The 19,314-nt window shown below is 34.0% G+C and overlaps 2 protein-coding genes across 5 annotated transcripts; one reads left to right on the top strand and one right to left on the bottom strand.

Annotated features, from left to right (window-relative positions):
• Position 1: 1 nt before the first annotated feature.
• On the bottom strand, positions 2-5,871 carry LOC100809392 (mitochondrial outer membrane import complex protein METAXIN). The gene is made up of 6 exons (XM_003546374.5): positions 5,503-5,871; positions 4,882-5,216; positions 4,469-4,545; positions 4,264-4,324; positions 2,858-3,020; positions 2-795 (listed from the first exon to the last, which is right to left on the bottom strand). The coding sequence occupies exons 1-6, from the start codon at positions 5,666-5,668 to the stop codon at positions 611-613; spliced, it is 987 nt and encodes a 328-aa protein (XP_003546422.1). The 5' UTR covers positions 5,669-5,871; the 3' UTR covers positions 2-610.
• A 3,965-nt stretch (positions 5,872-9,836) lies between these two features.
• On the top strand, positions 9,837-18,290 carry LOC100780168 (pumilio homolog 6, chloroplastic). Of its 4 annotated transcripts, none has more exons than XM_014767932.3 (10): positions 9,837-10,126; positions 10,862-11,529; positions 11,833-13,181; positions 13,267-13,408; positions 13,498-13,605; positions 14,535-14,747; positions 14,833-14,943; positions 16,489-16,683; positions 17,044-17,212; positions 17,948-18,290. In XM_014767932.3, exons 2-10 carry the CDS (start codon positions 10,891-10,893, stop codon positions 17,968-17,970), a joined length of 2,949 nt encoding a protein of 982 aa, XP_014623418.1. In that variant the 5' UTR covers positions 9,837-10,126; positions 10,862-10,890; the 3' UTR covers positions 17,971-18,290. The 4 variants fall into 4 exon arrangements, with proteins under 4 accessions (XP_014623418.1, XP_003547443.1, XP_006597784.1 ...); XM_003547395.5 differs by having other exon boundaries at positions 10,829-11,529; XM_006597721.4 differs by lacking the exon at positions 17,948-18,290 and adding an exon at positions 17,336-17,510 and having other exon boundaries at positions 10,829-11,529.
• The last annotated feature ends 1,024 nt before the right edge of the window (positions 18,291-19,314 follow it).

Below are 19,314 nucleotides of genomic sequence, written 5' to 3'. Positions count from 1 at the left end.
ATCAAACAAATCAAAGATATATTGACCACTGGTTTAATTTGGCATATATCGTGATTATAATCTACTAAAATTTAAAGATATGCACATCCTTTCCTGTTCAACTTTCCGTGCTTTTCTCCTAAAATGAGACTTAGTTCATGCATCAAACAAAAAATAATATCATCGTGAAGAAATTAAATGTGATCTTTCTTGGTACATGAAAATGAAATACATCCATTTCAAATTAATTTTATTTCTTACTTATCCTTCGTAGGCTTGTCTCTCATAAAAGGGCTGATATCTCTGGCATCTCCATCTGACAGTATGCACAAGATAATAGTAAAAATATCCCTCCCAAAATATACATGTACAAGGCTAACAGAGCCATAGATCCTCTCAAATCAGGGTTCATTTACCACAACTCAGAAACCTGCACCATATTCCAATGAAAATATATAGCTACTACTCTTAAAAAAATTTCAAAATGGATCCTATGATAGGAAAATTTGATGTGAATGGTAATTTTCCGTACTTCTAAATTTGGATCATACACAAGAAAAGGAGGTTCATCTTCCACATGCGGTCAGTCTAGGTTAGTCATTGAGAAGAAGATAAACAAATGAATTCATTTTCATTCATGGCCTAAATCGTCATCGTCTAACTCCACGTCAGCATTATTTCTGTATCCAGATATGACACTGACGAAAAGAACAACAGCAACTAGCTGTGCTATCACAAAATATTTAGCCCTTCTTTTAAAGGTTTTCTCCTCCTTTGTTGGAGGCTGTCTTTTGGGTTTAGTCCTGGGCTTTGAACCTAAGAAAAAAATGACAAATCAAACTACATTAACAATGACAGAATATATGATCTTAAAATAGCAAATGAAACTTTTTTCACATAACTATTAACTAGTATATATTAACAGTGGAACAAATAGTTTTTATTCCAAAAACTAAAGCATCATAAATAGAAAAAAGAGGTGAAAGATGAATTTAATGCACTAGAGGGTATCGGTGCCTTGGAGACACCAAATTAATTCAAGGAGTTAATCTCAAAATAAAGAATGAACAGTAAATTGTCTGACTATTTTGTATTTTGTATTTCAATATGAACTAAGTAAACAAGTACAATATAATAAACATTCATAGTAAAATAAAAAGTTCAAATGTTCAAGTTATAAAACCCATTCCCAAACACAAACAATTACCATTTTTAATTTTCCGAGTATTTTAGCCCTTTAGTATCTCCATTACCAAGTTAGATGACTGGACTTATTTTTCAAATTTACCAATAAAATGCTAGATGCATGCCATTCCTGAAACAAAAAGGTGCACCTCAACCATCAAGAGGTGCTGACCCCTTCTAGCAACTTGCCTCAGCACCTAGGCATGCCTTTACGCGCATTCGACTAAAACTTATACAAACTACTTCATAGTTCGTAGTAAGCATTCTGAAATGAAACCTCACATTTTCCTATGTAAATAGAATAGAATAATGTTTTCTTATTCAGTTAACACAGGACAAAGCTTACATGGCTACTCAAAGCATCAAATCAAATGCAACTAGCATGAACATTTATTTTTATGTTTTATGATGCAAAGCTTATGAAGGGTGAATATGGCTAGCAGAGAAACTGCTTAGATTTATACCAAAAAGGTCTACATAAAAAGTTATTTACCTTCTATGGGGATTGATGAAAAGGTACCAAAGCAAAGAAAGAGGCTTACAAATGGTTTTTACTGACTTGAAAAAATCATATGATAAAGTGTTAAGTGCTGTAGAAGGCTTTGGAAAAGAAAGGCGCTAGCCATACAAGCCAATGTATAATGGAATAACTACTAGTGTGAGAACTCCTGGAAGCAAGACCAAGAACTTTCCAATAAGGATAAGTTCACATTAGAGTTCAACCTTGAGTTTTTACTTGTTTAGTCTAGTCTTTTATGTGCTTACCAGGGACATACAAAAGATTATCCCTAAATGTATGTTTGTGAGTTGTGACTGCAAAATACCTGTCAAGCTAAAAGGAAAGTTTCATTATACAGCAATATGACCAGCTATACTCTATGGTAGTTAATATTGAGCTTTAAAGGGATAGGCAAAAGTGGGAATAACAAAAATAAATGTTAAAAAGGACATGTGGTCCCACAATAAAGGAAAGAATACAAAATGATTGTATAGAGGAGAAATTGGTGTGGCACTTATTGAGGAAAAAATTATAGAAAATCGATTAAGGTGGTTTGGATTTGGACATGTACAAAAAAGGCCACAAGAGGGAACAATGAGGAAAGTAGTTTGTATGTTTTAGCAATGTAAAAAGGGGTAGAAGGAAGACCAAAAAATATATTAGAGGAAATTAAAAGGGATCTCATAGTGAATATCCAGGAGACTTTGGCTTTTAACAAGCTCAATGGTGTTGTGGAATCCATGTAGTTGACCTTATCTACTGGAATAAGCTTATGATGCAAAGCACATGATCAGAGAACAAGATCACAAACCTAGAATCATTCATTATGTTCATAGCTTGTTTAATTTGTTCCTTCCACAAGTATGGAAACTAATTATCATGAAATTCCACATCAAGAGTTGAAACAATACTAAACTCGTTCCTATAACACTTGGCAACTGGAAACCTACACATTCCCGAATCTTCCGGTCCATACTACCCTATTGTAGTTATAGGAATGGTACTATCCTATTGCTAAAATATCAAGCCAGCATATTTCAAGACACTTTTTCTAATAAAATCATTACTACAAGCAATTCAGAGAGAGAGAGGAGTTCTGTGGAAGTTATTTGAAGTAAAAGGTAAAGGAAAAGATATATGCACTGGTTACACTTGTCAAAGAAATCCATCAAATAAATCCTAAAAATATCTTACTGGAAGTTGAACGGCCTCTAGAAGCAGATGAAGATGGATCTGCATGAAAATCTGGACCATTGGAAGCAGAAGTGCCAGCTTCTATAAGTTCTGTCTTACATCGTTGCACATATCTCACTAAATTGGCATGTTCCAAAAAACTGGTCTGCAAAATTGATGATTCCTGGTAGTACATAAATGCAGGAACAGAAGTTAAAAATTTTGCCTCAAAAATCTAATTCCCAGTGCTTCTAGTAAACAATTGCTGCTAGCCAGTTACACAAATAGCACTTAGCTCAGGAGCAAAAATAAAAAAGATAAAACATATAATCTATAATGTTCATTAAGTGGAGAAGTCAAGAATCTCAAGGGTAGAACAATGTAAAAACAACTAAAGTACAAAGGATTACAACACTTTTGAGGCAGCATTAATTGCACAAGTTTCCTCATTCAAGAGTATTTCCCAGTATCTGGTTATGCTTCAAGAATAACATTTACCAACACAAAGGAAACAATGAATCACAAATTATCAATCTCCCATTTGCACTGCTTTGTTCACAACAGCTCTTTTTATAATTTTTCTTACATTTCTTATACCAAAGACAAGTATTCACATCCAAAAACTTCCAAATAGAGCTGATTGCAGCCTAAAAAAATATTACATCTCCAGTCTAACATATAATAATAACATCAAGCAAAGAATGGTAAAATTGAAGTTGGCAGGCAAACTGACAGTTTATGCCCAGTCTTTAACTGTTTCCAGAATTAGTGTTTTTTTAGATTTAGATAACATATAATTGAGGGCAAGCCTTGGTGCAATGGTAAGGTTGCTGCCTTGTGAACTGAATGCCATGGGTTCCCATTTTGTAAACAGCCTCTTGGCTTCCAGGGGTAAGGCTGCATATATCAAATCCCCATTCCTCCCTGATCCCACTAGGTAGGACTTGCAAGCCTCGTGCACTAGGTCCCTTTTTAAATAAGATCTTCTTTAACATTAATTCCTTCAGAATAACTAAACAATTGTATTCATTACATGTCAAAATTAGGTTTCCAAACTCTTCGTCCAATACATATACAGTAGATATGGAGAAAATTAAGGGTTGGAAATTATAAAGTTAAAGAAGGAGCAAATTATAAAGTTGAGATATGGAGAAAAGCTTTAAAATTAAGGGGTTTTCATTAAGTAGGAGTAAGTAGGTGCATACGGAAGATAAGCTCAGAAAGAAGCAAGTTAGCAATGTTGCAGGGGCGTAAATTTGGAGAGTGAGTCATAAAATCAGTTGCAACATAGATTCTTTGTCCAATACTTATTGATCGGGGATTTCTCACCCAAGTAGACACCACATTAGTCGCTAGAGTTTTCATACTATCTTTAAAGAATTATATGTCAGAATCATGGCATGATTGATATTAATAATATAACTCACAGGTAAAGCTTGAAGAACAACTAATGCATGCGCAAGAAAAATAGCATCCAAGCTTGATGGCCTGCATAAACACAATAAAGCATGTGAATACATTACCAGGAGTTCAAAGTCAAAACTTGATCTCAACATGAAAAGAACCCAAAATGGTAGCACATATTGCTCTAACAACGTATAATTTGATAAATAGCATGGCTAGCTGACTCACCTGTTTTCAAAGAGGAAGTTTTGTTCCCCTAACCAAGTCGACAGAGCATCATATGCAGAGTTTGCTCTCCCATAAATCTGTTGATCAAAAACAGCTACATATGATTACCAAAATCACATTGAATGTATGTATAAGGGGAGCATATTAGTCAGAGCGAGAGGTGAGGGGAGCGGATCCTAACTGTATAATTCAAATGGATGCTAATTAAAACAATCTTGGCCATAGTGCCAAACAACCTACATGGATGGTCAAGATTGTTTTAATTAGCTCTTACCTCTCATACTCTCACTTGATAAGCTCCCTATATATGAAAGGAAAGAAGCTAATAAAAATAAATCCTACAATGGAACAGTACATAGAATTCTCTCTCAAGTGTCATCAGAGCAAGTATCAAGAGAAACTAAGTAACTAACCTCTTCTTCCTTTACTTCAGCATTGTCTTTACTTATCCCATGTTTCTGGTTTACCCAATAAGCTTTCTTCCAAAAGAGGATCTTACCTATAGGCCAGGGAAGATCAGAATAATAGATGTTATAAGCAGAGGAACCGTCACATCCCACCCACAGTTCATACTCAAGTGCATCAGCAAGCCAAGTGGTGAGCATCACTTTGGTTGTTATCCAATCAGGGAGAGAAGAAACCCCAGTATCTAAATCATCATCCACATTCCTTTTCAAGCACTCAATGATACCCTCCTTCTCATTATTATATGTCACAGAATCACCAACCTCAAAGTAAGGAATCTGATCTAAACACCACAAAACACAGCCAAAAATAAAAGTAATTAAAAACATAAAATCAAACATATTCAAATACCCATATGCGAAAAAAGAACAAAAATAGTAAAAAGAAAGAAACTTCATCAAATGGGGTATGAATGTAAGTAAGATTACCCACCCAGAAGCCTCAAACACAATTAAATGGTTAAAAGGCCAAAACTTCGAAGAAAAATAAATAAAGGGGCTATTATTCTTATGTAAATAAATAACCAAATTTTCTTTTCTAGCATAAAAGAGATGAAGAATGAGGGATACCAGAATCAGGGTAGTTAGGGTGGTAGTCCAAGTTGAAGGGAAATTGAGAGAGCTTGAGAAAAATGTAAGCAGATAAGCATTGAGGGCAACCCGTTGGGAGGCCAAAACATGGCTTTCTAACGACAAGGGTGTTCCTTTGTGTACTCTCATTCGGTTCAGTTGCCATGCACAAGAAGAAGAAGAAGACGAAGAAAACTGTGATGGGTCAACTCAAAACTGAACAAGGAATAAGGGGAAGGTTTGTTCGCTACAAGCCTACAAGAAACAAGACGTTGGAAGTTGGAACCAAACCAGGGTTTAGGATACTACGGACTATGGCTTGAGAACGAGGCTTCCTTGTTTGGGTGAATGGACCAGGCCATACTGGATCCGTACAATTTGCATCCGAGTTTAGGTCTATCTTTTCAGGCTTTTGCTTTGTGCACCCAGCATATTTTTGAAATTCCAGAAATACCCCTGATTATTTCTTCTTCTTCCTTTTTCCTTCTTCAGTCATTCATTATGTTGCTTTCTTCGCATTCATTCATTCTCGTGAGAGGAGAGGTCCTTCATTGTTGTGTCAACATTAGTCGAGGGTACAAGTGTTATGGTGGTTCGTCTACAAGTGATGGTTATGTTGGTGGTTGGTGTGGTTGTTAACGGTGGAGGTAAGGTATTGATTATCAATCTGTAAGAACCTTACAAATTTCTAATCCATAAGAACCTTACGGATTGTCAATCTATATGGTTCTTAGGATTATCAATCCATAAGTTCTATTTTTTTTAACTTTTTTTAAAAATTTGTTTTATTGTTTTTTAAAACTAATTAGTATTATTATTTGAAATCTTTTTAAATATGTATAGTTTCTTAATTCATTTGTACCTTTTAGTTTTTATAATTTGAAAGTGATATTTATTTTAAAATAATTTAAAATTTTATTTTATTTTGAATGTTTTTTTAAGTCCTTAAATGTATGGTGTGGTTAGGGATCGTTTTTTTGTTATTGAATTTTTTTCAATGTTTTGTTAAAATGGATAAAGATCAATGGATGCATGACAGCGTAATATCTGAAGAAGTTGATATGAATGAAGAAAATGAAGAGAAACCTGGCGTGCATCAACACGTTGATTGTTTTGATACCTTCAATACTTCTCAAGTATTAATATGATTTTTTGTTGTTGAAGTAAATAAATGTCTCTTGAAGACTAAACATGTATGAATTGCATTATAGGTGTTTGCTACCCATGATGATGTTTTGCATTGAGTTTAATCTGTTGCTTTATGATATTGGTTTTGTGGCAATGATTACGAGATCAACACAAATACTGGTATTAGAGAGGAAAGACCTCACCTGTTTTAATTGGTTATAAAATGAGTGGTCAATATAGGGTCAGGAAGAAAGATTTAATACGAACCGTTACTGACAGTAGAAAATGTGGGTGTCTCTTTAAGCTGCGTGCAAAACGAGTGGTAGGAGGCGAAGGATGGATAGTGAAATTAATGTGTGGGAGTCACAATCATGAATTGATTAAATCATTAGTTGGACATCCATATGTTGGTCGATTGACTAAGGATGAGAAGATTATTATTGTTGATATGACAAAGTCAATTATGAAATCAAAAAATATTCTTCTAACATTGAAGGAGTATAATACCAACAATTATATAACAATCAAACAAGTATACAATGCAAGTATTACCAAGATCATTTGCTTCTTAGTGGTTATTTGAGAATCAACTTAAAACTAATTTATTGTGTCAGGATCCTACGTGGATAATAAGTGACACCATTCATCATAAAGTTATGGAGGATGAAAACTATGGACAGCACATCAAAGTTGGTTGTGCTTTAGTCCTCCGAGAGGTGTTATCTACCTATCCAATTTGGATTCTTATTTTGTGTTAAACATAAATTAATTTGTGTATAACTTAATAGGTACCTATGTTCTCCCCTTTTCCTCCACATACAAAATGTTATTTGAATATCACTCTTAACAATATGATCAAAATAATCTTATTAACTTAAACACTACATTTACCTTCGGTCTTCAACCACTTTCATTCTATACTTATGTTTTCTTAGTGAATTTCAGTGTATTTTCTAATTGAAACTTCATAACACTTGAGTTTAACATCCAACAATATGTTTTACCATCATCTAAGGAGTTTATGTTTCTCTTATCCCATGAGACTTTATCTTATTATCATATGTTCTATTACAATATATTAAACAATATACTCATTCGTCACTAAATTAGGTTTATTAGGTTCCAGTCAATTTTCTATTAAATGTATGTTTGTTTTATTGTCAATTTGTAATACAATAAGTAATATCTTGCTATGGTTCATACCTGAATACTTACTCTTTCAACTTTTACAGACATTAGGTTAAACTCTTTTTTTGTACATCTCACAGTTAATTATAAAAAAAACAATGTCATTAAATTTTTTATAAACAATATTTAATAACTATTATCAAGTGCCCAAATAAATGGACAAACGGGCCACCAAAAAAGAAAACCACAATACACAATTGCCAAAGCTTAACACGAACACTATACTCTCCAAAGGCTCACTATGCTTCAACTCAATAAAAAGTACGGATCATCATAAATGGGTCTGGACCCAACTCAGCACCCAAATTGTTCAACACGTCATCTCATATTTCTATTTAATTTAACAGGAAAACTTACATTAATGCGTCACCATCGAATGACAATCCAATCTATTAATGTCAAAATTAAAATACTAAATATCAAACGACTGATAACAAACTTACCCTCCCATGGATCACTGGTTTCAAACTTCAGAACCATATTTACAAACTTCTCCACCAGTGAACCACTTACTTGCTGGTTTCCCCTATATTCAAAAGATTTAAATACCTCAATTTCTTTATTTTCTCTCTCTCTCCTTATCTCTTTCCCTTATTATGTTCTCAATAATAATCGACTTAAAATCGCTCATCTACTCAGCTGAGTCCTTTTTTAACAGTTGTTAACTTCAAAATTTATCCTCAATTATCATTTTTTCGGTTGGTTGCCAGCATAGTAGCATCAAATTAAAAAGATTTTTCACAAATTGTGTTTTTTTATAGTTTCACAGATTTAATTTATTTTTAGAAAATGTAAAATTGATGACACTCACACACTATTTTCATTTAATATCATTTGAATTGATATATACAAATTATTTATATTTGATACTAAATTATTTTCATAAAAATATAAAATTGATTTTATATTCTTTGAAATTTATTTATATATTTCTAAATTTAATAGTTTTTCATATGTCAGTTCAAATATTATTAGATTTATTTTTAGTCAAATATATTTAATAATATTTTACTTGAGATATAAAAAAATATATTTACTAATATATAAATTCTGGTTAATGTTTTAAATATATGCAATAATATAATATTGTAAACTGAAAACAATGTATTATGTATACATTATTGTATTAAAATATTAACATAGTTAAGAATTTTTTATGATAGATTTTTCTTATAACAAATATGAAAACCTTCTACTTCCATTTTACTCATTCAAAAATATTGAAACATTCCTGTACCCAATACTATTTCAGAATAACAATTAAAGAATTAATACTTTTTTAATAAATCACAACAAAACATATAGAATTTTTTTCCTTCTCTTTAATATTATACTTTTAATAAAAACTTGCATTTTGAATTATTTATTCTTTTTCCTTAAAGCAATAATTGGCATCACGTTTTTTTTATAATTATTATACGCTGTATATTATCAAATGTATATATGATACATAATACATTGCTTTCAATTTACAATATTTTATTATTTCATTCAATGTATTAATTAAATGTCAAGTATACATATTAACATTAATCTTATATTATAAAAAATAATTTTAATAATAATTTTTAATATGTCAATTCAAATATCATTAATATATTTTTTATAAAATATATTTAATAATATTTGAATTGACCTATAAAAATTTATGATATTTAATAATATATAAATCTAAATTATTTAAAAAATATATACAATTAATTTTATATTCTTTAAAAGCAACTAATTTAAATTTATATATTATTATATTTTTTTCTTATTTTACTCATTCATAAGCATTAAAGAATTCCTTATACGCAACACTATTTGAAAACAACAATCGAAGAATTAATAAATATCTTTTGAGACAATGCACAACAAAACATGGAAATTTTTTCCATCGTCATTAATATTATGCTTTGAATAAAACCTTCCTAATTAGTAGAAAGGTGGAATTATTTATTGTTTTCCTAAAACCAATAATTGGCAGCATTAGTGATATTATTTAGTAGAGTTTCCATGTTTGTCCTATTCGGCCTCTTAGGACAGAGACCGAAGCTATGAAATAGCAAAAGGAGGAGTGTGGAATTAGCGCTTTTTCTTCTTCTTTTTTATCCATTCGCAGAGACAGAAAAAAGAAACGCACGCAGCTTTTGTTTCTTCTCTCTCTTTTTAGTATTTAAATTTAAAAAGTTAAGGGAAAAAAAAAATCCCGTTTCTCTTCCTCACTGCACTCTTACGTTACACCCCGAAACTCAAACCCGTCAACATCTCTTTCTCTCTCTGCGATGAATTAGGGTTTTGAAACAGTGAATTTTCACCACCTCAGGTTCTCTCTTTCTGTTATTTCTTCAACTACTTTCTTTCTCGCTTTTGATTCCAACGCTTCTTTTTTTCTTTCTCTGTAATTGTGTGTGTTGCATGGAATTCACCTTCTTTTCGTTCGTGTTATGGTGATGAATGAATTGATGATCGTGGTTGGTTGCAGAACTGTGTACGAGTTCGCGCTTGTTTGGTCAACGAGATAAATTTCATAATTCGTCTTTGTTTTGACCAGTAAACCAAAGCTTGTTTTTTTGTTTAGAATTTTTTTAATGAATATTTGATTTTTCATTTTCTTCTTTGATTGAATAGGTTGCTCTTGATGATATTTTAATGACGGATTAGGTGTTTGAGTAATTTATGGTTTCATTAAATGGTTGTTGTGCATGGATTGCTGGCATCAAAGTTGAAGTTCCTATTCAGTGTGGTGTCATGCATTTAAGCGACAAGATATGGTTGTTGTTATTTGGTTTGTGTTAATTGGTATGTGGCCTCGGCGAAATTGAGTTTTTACGCAATGCTCCTGCAAATTCATGTGGAAATTTGGATTACATGCGTTAATTGAGTTTTTACTCGCTGTATTAATTGATTGGAGCTATTGTTTGTTTTACTAAACTGGTTTACTTTTGTGGTGTAATTTAGCAATGGTGTTAAGTTGTATTTCTCTTTAGGAGTTTATACTGACTTGACAATTTTGGGTGGTCTTTAGGAGACAATGTTATTTTTGTGATTTTCATTACAGAAGAAGGGGACAGATAATCTTTCTGTAGTATGGCAACTGAGAGTCCAATTAGAATCTCAGAAGCTGGTGGTAAATGGCCGTCTCATAAGGAAGCTGCAGCTTTTGGTTCACTGTCTCGTAACATGGCAACAGAGGATTTGGGTATACTTCTGAAGGGCCATAGGTACCAGGGTGGTGGAAAGGATGTGGCACCCAATCGCAGTGGCAGTGCACCTCCCAGCATTGAAGGCTCATTTCTGGCCATAGAAAACCTTTTACCCCAGCATAACACCACCCAGAATGCAAGCTTTGCCAACCTAAGCAGCGCTATGCAAAATTGTGAGTCTGAAGAACAATTGCGAGCTGATCCAGCTTATTTGGCATATTACAATTCCAATGTCAACCTAAACCCTAGACTTCCTCCCCCGCTTACATCCTGGGAAAATCGCCATCTAGGACGTCATATTATCAGTTTTAGAAATAATTGGAGAATGTCTACTACGGATGATAGTGGTAAAAGTTCTTTACATTTGCCTCAAAGGACTCTTTCCACGCACAAGGAGGAGTCTGAAGATGATTCACCCCAACAGCCATATGATCATGAATTAGTTAAGGCAAGTGGAATTTGGCGTAGTCCTGATGCAGCTTCATTGGCATCTCAGCACAAAAATATGGTTGACTTAATTCAGGTGATTATATTGACATTAACTTCTCAATTTTGTGAAATACGTTCAGTTTTCTGCATGTAAAATACATTTTTAAGTCTCTTACATTTTCTTTCATGTGAAATTGTATGTTTATCATATGTTTTGTCCATTTATTTTCTCTAGTTTAATTTTGCCTTTTGCTTACTGCAGTGGGTAGTAATCACAATTATGGTATTTTCTTTTTCTATTTTTTTACGAGTTGTTAAGTATTTGACTATTTTTTACCTCCTGAATAAATTTATATTGTGAATCATATTTATTTTTGTTCAATACTCAAACTTTCAGGAAGATTTTCCTCGCACCATGTCACCTGTATATAATAAGTCTCTTTCTGTAAGTCACGGACTAGTGGATAAACCGATTGATTTAGAAGCTGGTTCTAGTTCTTCTCATGGCCCCCCTGTTACTACAATAAAGGCTGGTAAACCTACTATAGGTGCAGATGACATAAGGGTGTCATCAAGTGTCGATACCCATGCCCCAGTTGCAAGCTCATCATCTCTTGAATCCACTGGCAGCATTGGTGTTAGTGACATTGCAACTGTTGAGTCTCAACTAAAGGCTCTTGGTGTATCTAATGTACCAAATTCAGAAAGTCTGAGTTACGAAGAAAAATGGAAGGCAAGCTACCAGAACAATTTGATGCGACACCCGGGATTCCAGCAACAAAACAATCCATATGATGTTCCTAGTGCCAATTCTCAAAATTTAAATTCTGTGTACGTTGGTAGGGAACAATTTCCTTTTAATTCCAGCAAGTTCTCCAATGTCCAGCCACTACTGCAGTCATCTGGTTTTACACCTCCCCTATATGCCACAGCAGCTGCTTATATGTCCTCAGCCAATCCATTTTACACTAATATGGAGGCGTCAGGTATATATACTCCACAATATGTTGGTGGATACACTGTAAATCCCACAGCTTTTCCTCCATATACTGCATACCCTCCTCATGGTGTTCTACCTCTTGTCGTTGATGGAGCTACTAGTTCCAATTATACTCCACTAACACCGGGGGTTTCAATTGGGGGAAACATTTCGCATGGAGCTGAGATGGTACAGACAAACAAGTACCTTGGGCAATTTGGATTTCCTCCGCAGCCTTCTTTTGGTGATCCTATGTACATGCAATATCATCAGCAACCTTTTGTGGAAGGATATGGTATTTCTGGTCATTTTGATCCACTGGCACCTAGAGCAAGTGGTGTTAGCCAAATTAGTCCTTATGATTCGCAAAAAAGGTCCAGTACTGGTGCTTATTTGGATGATAAAAAATTAACTGATCAGAGAACTTCTGCTAATATGAACTCAAGAAGAGGTGGAGTATCGATTCCTAGTTATTTTGGACACATGCCAAACATGGGTTTTGTAATGCAGTATCCGAGTTCACCACTTCCTAGTCCAGTTTTATCAGGATACCCAGAAGGAAGTCCTGGCCTTCCAGGAGTTAGGAATGAAATAAAACTTTCCCCTGCTTCTGGAAGAAATGGAGGCGTAATATCTGGATGGCAAGGTCATAGATCTTTTGACAGTGCTCATGACCCCAAAATGGTTAATTTTCTTGAAGACTTAAAATCTGGCAAAGGTCGAAGATTTGAGCTATCCGATATTATTGGACATATTGTTGAATTTAGGTAAGTAACCTTTTCAATTGTCTTTCCAGCTATCTAATTGATCAGTTTCATGGCTTAGATAATTACATGTGATTTTTAACTCCAGCTCTGATCAGCATGGAAGTCGATTTATACAGCAGAAGTTGGAAAGTTGTAGTGGCGAAGAGAAGGCATTGGTGTTTAAAGAGGTTCTTCCACATGCTTCTAAATTAATGACTGATGTATTTGGTAACTACGTAATACAGAAGGTGTGTTTTTTAAGTGATGTATATTGTCATTAACCTTAAGAGTTGTTCTTATGGCTCTGGTCTAATTTTGTCCCATCACACGTGCTTAGTTTTTTGAGTATGGAAGCTCGGAGCAGAGGAGGGAACTTGCAGATCGACTTGTTGGCCAGATACTGCCTTTGAGTTTGCAGATGTATGGCTGTCGTGTAATCCAAAAGGTATATAATCTATAATTTATAATGATTAACATAGCTTTGGACATTAGTATACATTTATATCATTGGTATGCTTGACAGGCCACAGCTATTGAAATCTGTGTGGATGTTTTGATTATGGATTTTTGTCACTGTGGCTTTGTTTCTGTCATTGAATCATCCAAATCCTAACATGGTTAGCATTTAGAATTGAGATTTATTAATGCTTTGTGCACATCCAAATCCTAACAAATTATGTTCTTAAAATGGGTTGTCTAACTAGGTTTGCCTTTTCTGCACCCACCAGCATCTTGTGGTAAACTTATAACCTGGGTTGCATTCTGTAACTAGTTGCTTATTTTCTAATTCTACCTTTCTTCCATAGCCACACTATAGTCCCCAAGTAATTACAAATCCAGTGTGTTTAGATTGTGTCATAGATACCTTGATTTGGTTAGCACATGAAACAGGTTAAAGGTCTTTCATCTTTCTCTGTTGTGTGTTCTCTTCTGCCCTTTAATTTTTTTTTAAATTTCATTTTTTTAATTGTTGAGCATTTATGTGTGTAGATTGAATTATATAATGTGCATATCAAAACTTTAGAATAGTTGCCGCCTGCCACCTACTATCTCTCTGCAACGGATTTGGGTCTTTGGGGTTGGCTGATCTGCTTTGACATTTTGGATTGACTATTATGGTCAATAGTCGTCATTCACTTGGAACATTTTGGCATCATTTGATTTATGTAGCCAATTCCACTTAGTGGGAAAAGGCTTGGTTATTGTATAGTGCGCATATTGTGGTCAAGTTTGTTTACCTGGTTAATTTGGTACTCAGTTTTATTTACTTTCCAGCTGCACAAGAAATTTGAAGCATATCTATTTCCTCCAAGCTTTGAACATGTTTTTCAAATATTAGAAAATATGTTATCTATTCATTTTATGTCCATGCAGGCACTTGAGGTTATTGAGCTTGAACAGAAAGCTCAGCTTGTTCATGAGCTAGATGGAAATGTTATGAGATGTGTTCGTGATCAAAATGGTAACCATGTTATTCAAAAGTGCATTGAATCTATTCAAACCAAAAAGATTAGCTTTATACTATCTGCATTTCGTGGTCAAGTTGCTACTCTATCAATGCATCCCTATGGATGCCGAGTCATACAGGTAAACTTATTGCATTCCCTTTCTTTCTAAAACATTTTCATTTTTTTGGTCATGCATTTAATCCCTATAATGATATTTCTTATAGAGAGTTCTAGAACATTGCATGGACGAGAGTCAATGCCAGTTTATTGTAGATGAAATCTTAGAGTCAGTTTGTGCTCTTGCTCAGGACCAGTATGGTAATTATGTTACACAGGTACTTAGTGATCATTCTCTCCTATACTACCATAATTTGATTTTTAGCTTCTGATGTTATTGGTTCATAGTAAAAAGAAACTGTGACAAGTTGAAGGTTTTACATGCACATGATGTCCTTTCATCATACACGTTATAAATTATAGAATCTGCACACCGGCTACATTGCAGAATTAGCCAGGCTTGTGGCTACAAGCTACCACACACCATGGATAAATCTTTAATAGTCTTGCCGTTGCTGTAAAATGGCTTGATTTGTGACAGTCTCGGCAAGTGCTACATAGATCAATTTCTATTTGTTCCTTTTTATTCTACTTCCGTTTACTTTTGTTAATGAATTTCACATTACAAAATGGGCTAATTACATCGACCTCCTTCAAGATTTGCACTAATTATGCTTACCCTATTTTTAATTGAAAAACTACAGCTACCTTTCGTACATTATATATGATTCGTACATGCTTACACTTGTGGTTTTTAAAGAAATTACATAGCATCCTTAACCATAGTTGTCAATGCTGCCATCACGACGCGAAGCGGCCGACCCTTAAAGTGGGATAATGGATAGTGGGATGACAGCTATTCTAATATTTTTAATAGATGTTCAATAATTAATATATTAATATAATATATACATATAAGCACTCAAAAACAGAAAAATATCTCAAAATTCATGCACTAATCATCATTAATAAAAATATTGCTGCTGTCAGCAAGCAATGAGAAAAGAAGAAAAAAAGAACAAGAGAAAAAAAAAACGAATAGCAGAATGATGATGATGATGATGATAATAATAATAAGAGAAGAAAAAAATTGAAAAAGAAAAGAAAGGAAAATAAGAGAAAAGAAGCAAACAGAAACTGGGAAAGAATGACAGAAGGAGAAACATCAAACAAGGGTCGCCAGTCATTGATCAGTGAAGAACAAAGGTTGTCAGAGAACAAAGGTCGCTGGTCACCAGAGAACAAAGAGAAGGGTGCACAGGTTCTCTTAGCCCTTAGGGCACAATGCAGTGCTGGTTCGTGTTCTCTCATGTTCAAAGAGCTTCTGTTTTCAGAAGCCAAAAACCCAAACAAAAATAAAGCATAAAAACCCAAAATACCCCTCACTAACGATGAAATAATGAGGGAATGTTTGGAATTTCCTTTGAAGTCAAATTTGCAGTCAAGAAACCGCGACCCCCACTCCTTTAGACTGCTCTGCAACAGGGGTACTGATGATCGTCTCGCTCAAGGGCTGCAGTAGCGGCTGTGGCACACGCATTTGACTACATAGCCCTTAACAATAGTAAAGCAAGGGAAGTTGATGTTACTTTCCTATCAAAAAGAGTGCAAGTGTAATTAACAATAATCTCATGAGAGGTCAACATAATATCGCTGTAAAGAATTGCTTAAGAATTCTTGAATTGATGTTGATTAATTCTGGAGTTCAAATGGTTAACATTAGCTATTTTGGACTCAATATTTGTGTTTGTGTTTTGCTGCCCATTTACATGTCAATTTTGTTCAATTTCTTAAGCTATAGTGATTTCCTTATGTCATCGCAGCATGTCTTGGAGAGAGGAAAGCCTCAGGAAAGGAGCCAAATTCTCAGCAAGTTGTCAGGACATATTGTTCAATTAAGCCAGCATAAATTTGCTTCAAATGTGGTAGAAAAATGTTTGGAGTATGGTGATGCCACTGAACGGGAGTTGCTAGTTGCAGAGATATTTGGGCATGATGACCAATGTGATAATTTATTGGTAAGTTTAAAATTAGGAAGGCAAATTACACTCTAATTGATCTTTTATACAAATGCATATTATGTACTCATATTTTCTTTGAAGTTTAACCGTACTTTTCTGCTGTATTATTTATTACTAAATGGATAGCATTTAGTTGATGCATAGTCAAATAAGTTTTGATAACCGAACACCCTAATCTAAAAACCAGCCTTATTGTACTCAGATAGCTGTTTTTCAAAGTATCCAAACACCCCATCTTACTTGATATTGAGGTCTTCTAGGTTCTAAATTATCACAAAGGTTGAAATTTCTTGAGCATTAAATGTAGCATGAACAATGCTAAGTTGCCATGTAATTGTATTTTGATTTTCATTGTAGACAATGATGAAAGATCAATTTGCGAATTATGTGGTCCAGAAGGTCATTGATATCTGTTCTGAAAATCAGCGAGCAATGTTGCTTTCTCACGTAAGAATCCATGCTCATGCTTTGAAGAAATACACTTATGGAAAACACATTGTGGCTCGGTTGGAACATCAATTTGGAGGTGTGTACTCTAGTACTTTGGTTGACAAAATAGAAATCCTAGTTCTCTTTGGTATTCTTGTCACATATAACTGATTAGGTAGTGTATTCATGCTAAAATATTCTTGTTTTTATATGTTGTCAGTCCAAATAAGTTGTAAATAAGATCTTCCAACCGCACCCATATTAGGACATGTAGGCAGTATCGATGGGTGGTGAAAACAAGTAAAGAGGCACTTCCAGCACCGGGCAGGTGTCAGACTCTAAACATTGTGTTACCACTTAGCAGAGTCCTGTGTTTTTAATAAACAGTCGCTACCCCCTGGTATGTGCTGCATTTTTGCTGGATTTGAACCCTAAACTGAGTAATATACTTGTCAAGTGCCTTATGTTGCCTGTAGCCTAGAGACTTGCCATCCTCAATCTCTTCTTTATTTTCCCGCATCTCACTCTCCTCCTACTTAACCAAGCACAATTTAGATATCCATATGGAACATTTGGGTTTCCTGTCTTCCATATTACCTTTTTCTTTTTTGAATAAATTATGGTCATATTAATTTCCAAGAAATTAATATAACCAGATGGTTCAGCAAACAACCCACTGCTTGATGTGTCCAAATACATCAACCGTCTCAAAAATAAAAATAAAATATTGTAAGGAGCAAGAGAATGAAACTCGTACCTGGATAATGATGACTATCCAATAAATGTTTTTTGCCTTGTATGCCTTATACTATACTTTATATTTTGCTAGCAGAGAATCAAACACCCAGCTCATGATAGAATAAAGAGACAAAGCCATGGGTCTCCAGCAATGCTGCCGTGTCATGCAAACCCTGCAGCATCAACATATGTTCTGTTGATCACAGGAAATAGCTGAGACATTGATAGCTTCCAGTTGTTTTTACTCCTGACTTCGTTCCTGCGCCTTGATAGCTTCTACATTGATGGCTTCAGGAGACATTAGTATATACGACTATACTTTGAAACTCAATGTAATTATGTCATTTAAATAATTGGTTCCGAATGTTATTTGAATAATTATTTGGAAGGAAACCCTTCCCTTCCTGATGTATAATTTACTGGGTCTTCCGTGCTTAGTGTGTGGTTTTCTTGGAGATGCAGGTATTCAAGTATTCTTAAAACTCAACTAGTCCTTGGCAACTTAGCACCTGGTCCTTGTGATGCTTGTTTTAATTAGAATGATTAAATTGAATGTTGGTTTTTTAAATCACTCTAATTGTGGGATATAGCTATATGACAGCAGATTTGGGCCTTGCATACAAGTTATGTGGACCATAGCAAAGGTTGGTTTTGGTTCAATTAGTTTTATAGGAGGAAAACACTTTTTTTCGGACAAGGAAGTGCAGAATCTGCAATGAAGGATCATGCAATTATGAGATAATCAATTCTAATTAGAGAACAGTAAAAACATCTATGCTACTATGTCTAAGTTGTCTCCTATTGGGGAGGGGTTAAAAGAGCAATAAGGTGTGACGGGATAATTTTGCTGTATTTTTGTAGTAAAAATATGGGCAAAGACTGTGTCTCTTGCATGCACCAATTTTAGTAGATTAAATTCCACACTATGAATACTATTGATTATATATTTTTATTCATTAAAAATCAATCATTAAACTCACATGAATCAATTGTGAATTTTATTAAATCATTTGGATTTCCTTATTTAGTAGGACTAACATAAAATATAGTTGGTATGATGGTGGTTTGAAAAGATTGTTTGAAGTTGTCTTAAATTGTTGGAAGTACGATACTGTATTTAAAATGTAGGTTGGATGCAGAGTAACCAACTACGTAATAAATTAATCGATTACTGTCCTAACTTTAGTTTCTAGAAAAGGGTCATTTTCTACAAAATCAATTATGAAATATTTTAATCGATTATTTGACTTCTACTTGGTTTTTGAAAAATACCCGGTCTCGACAATAATAAATTTACACTTAGTATATGTGATTACTTGGTCTTTGAAATGTTTTACAAAAATAGAGGTTCACACTAAATTGATTACAAGGTAAGGATAATTAATTATATTTATCTATATCTCAACCCTGGCGTTACTAAGAACACATTAATTTATTATTGATCAAAATAATATTATAATC

The sequence above is a fragment of the Glycine max genome, chromosome 15 (genome assembly GCF_000004515.6).
Source record: "Glycine max cultivar Williams 82 chromosome 15, Glycine_max_v4.0, whole genome shotgun sequence".
Taxonomy (NCBI): domain Eukaryota; kingdom Viridiplantae; phylum Streptophyta; class Magnoliopsida; order Fabales; family Fabaceae; genus Glycine; species Glycine max.
This window is presented reverse-complemented; position numbering and strand designations above follow the sequence as displayed.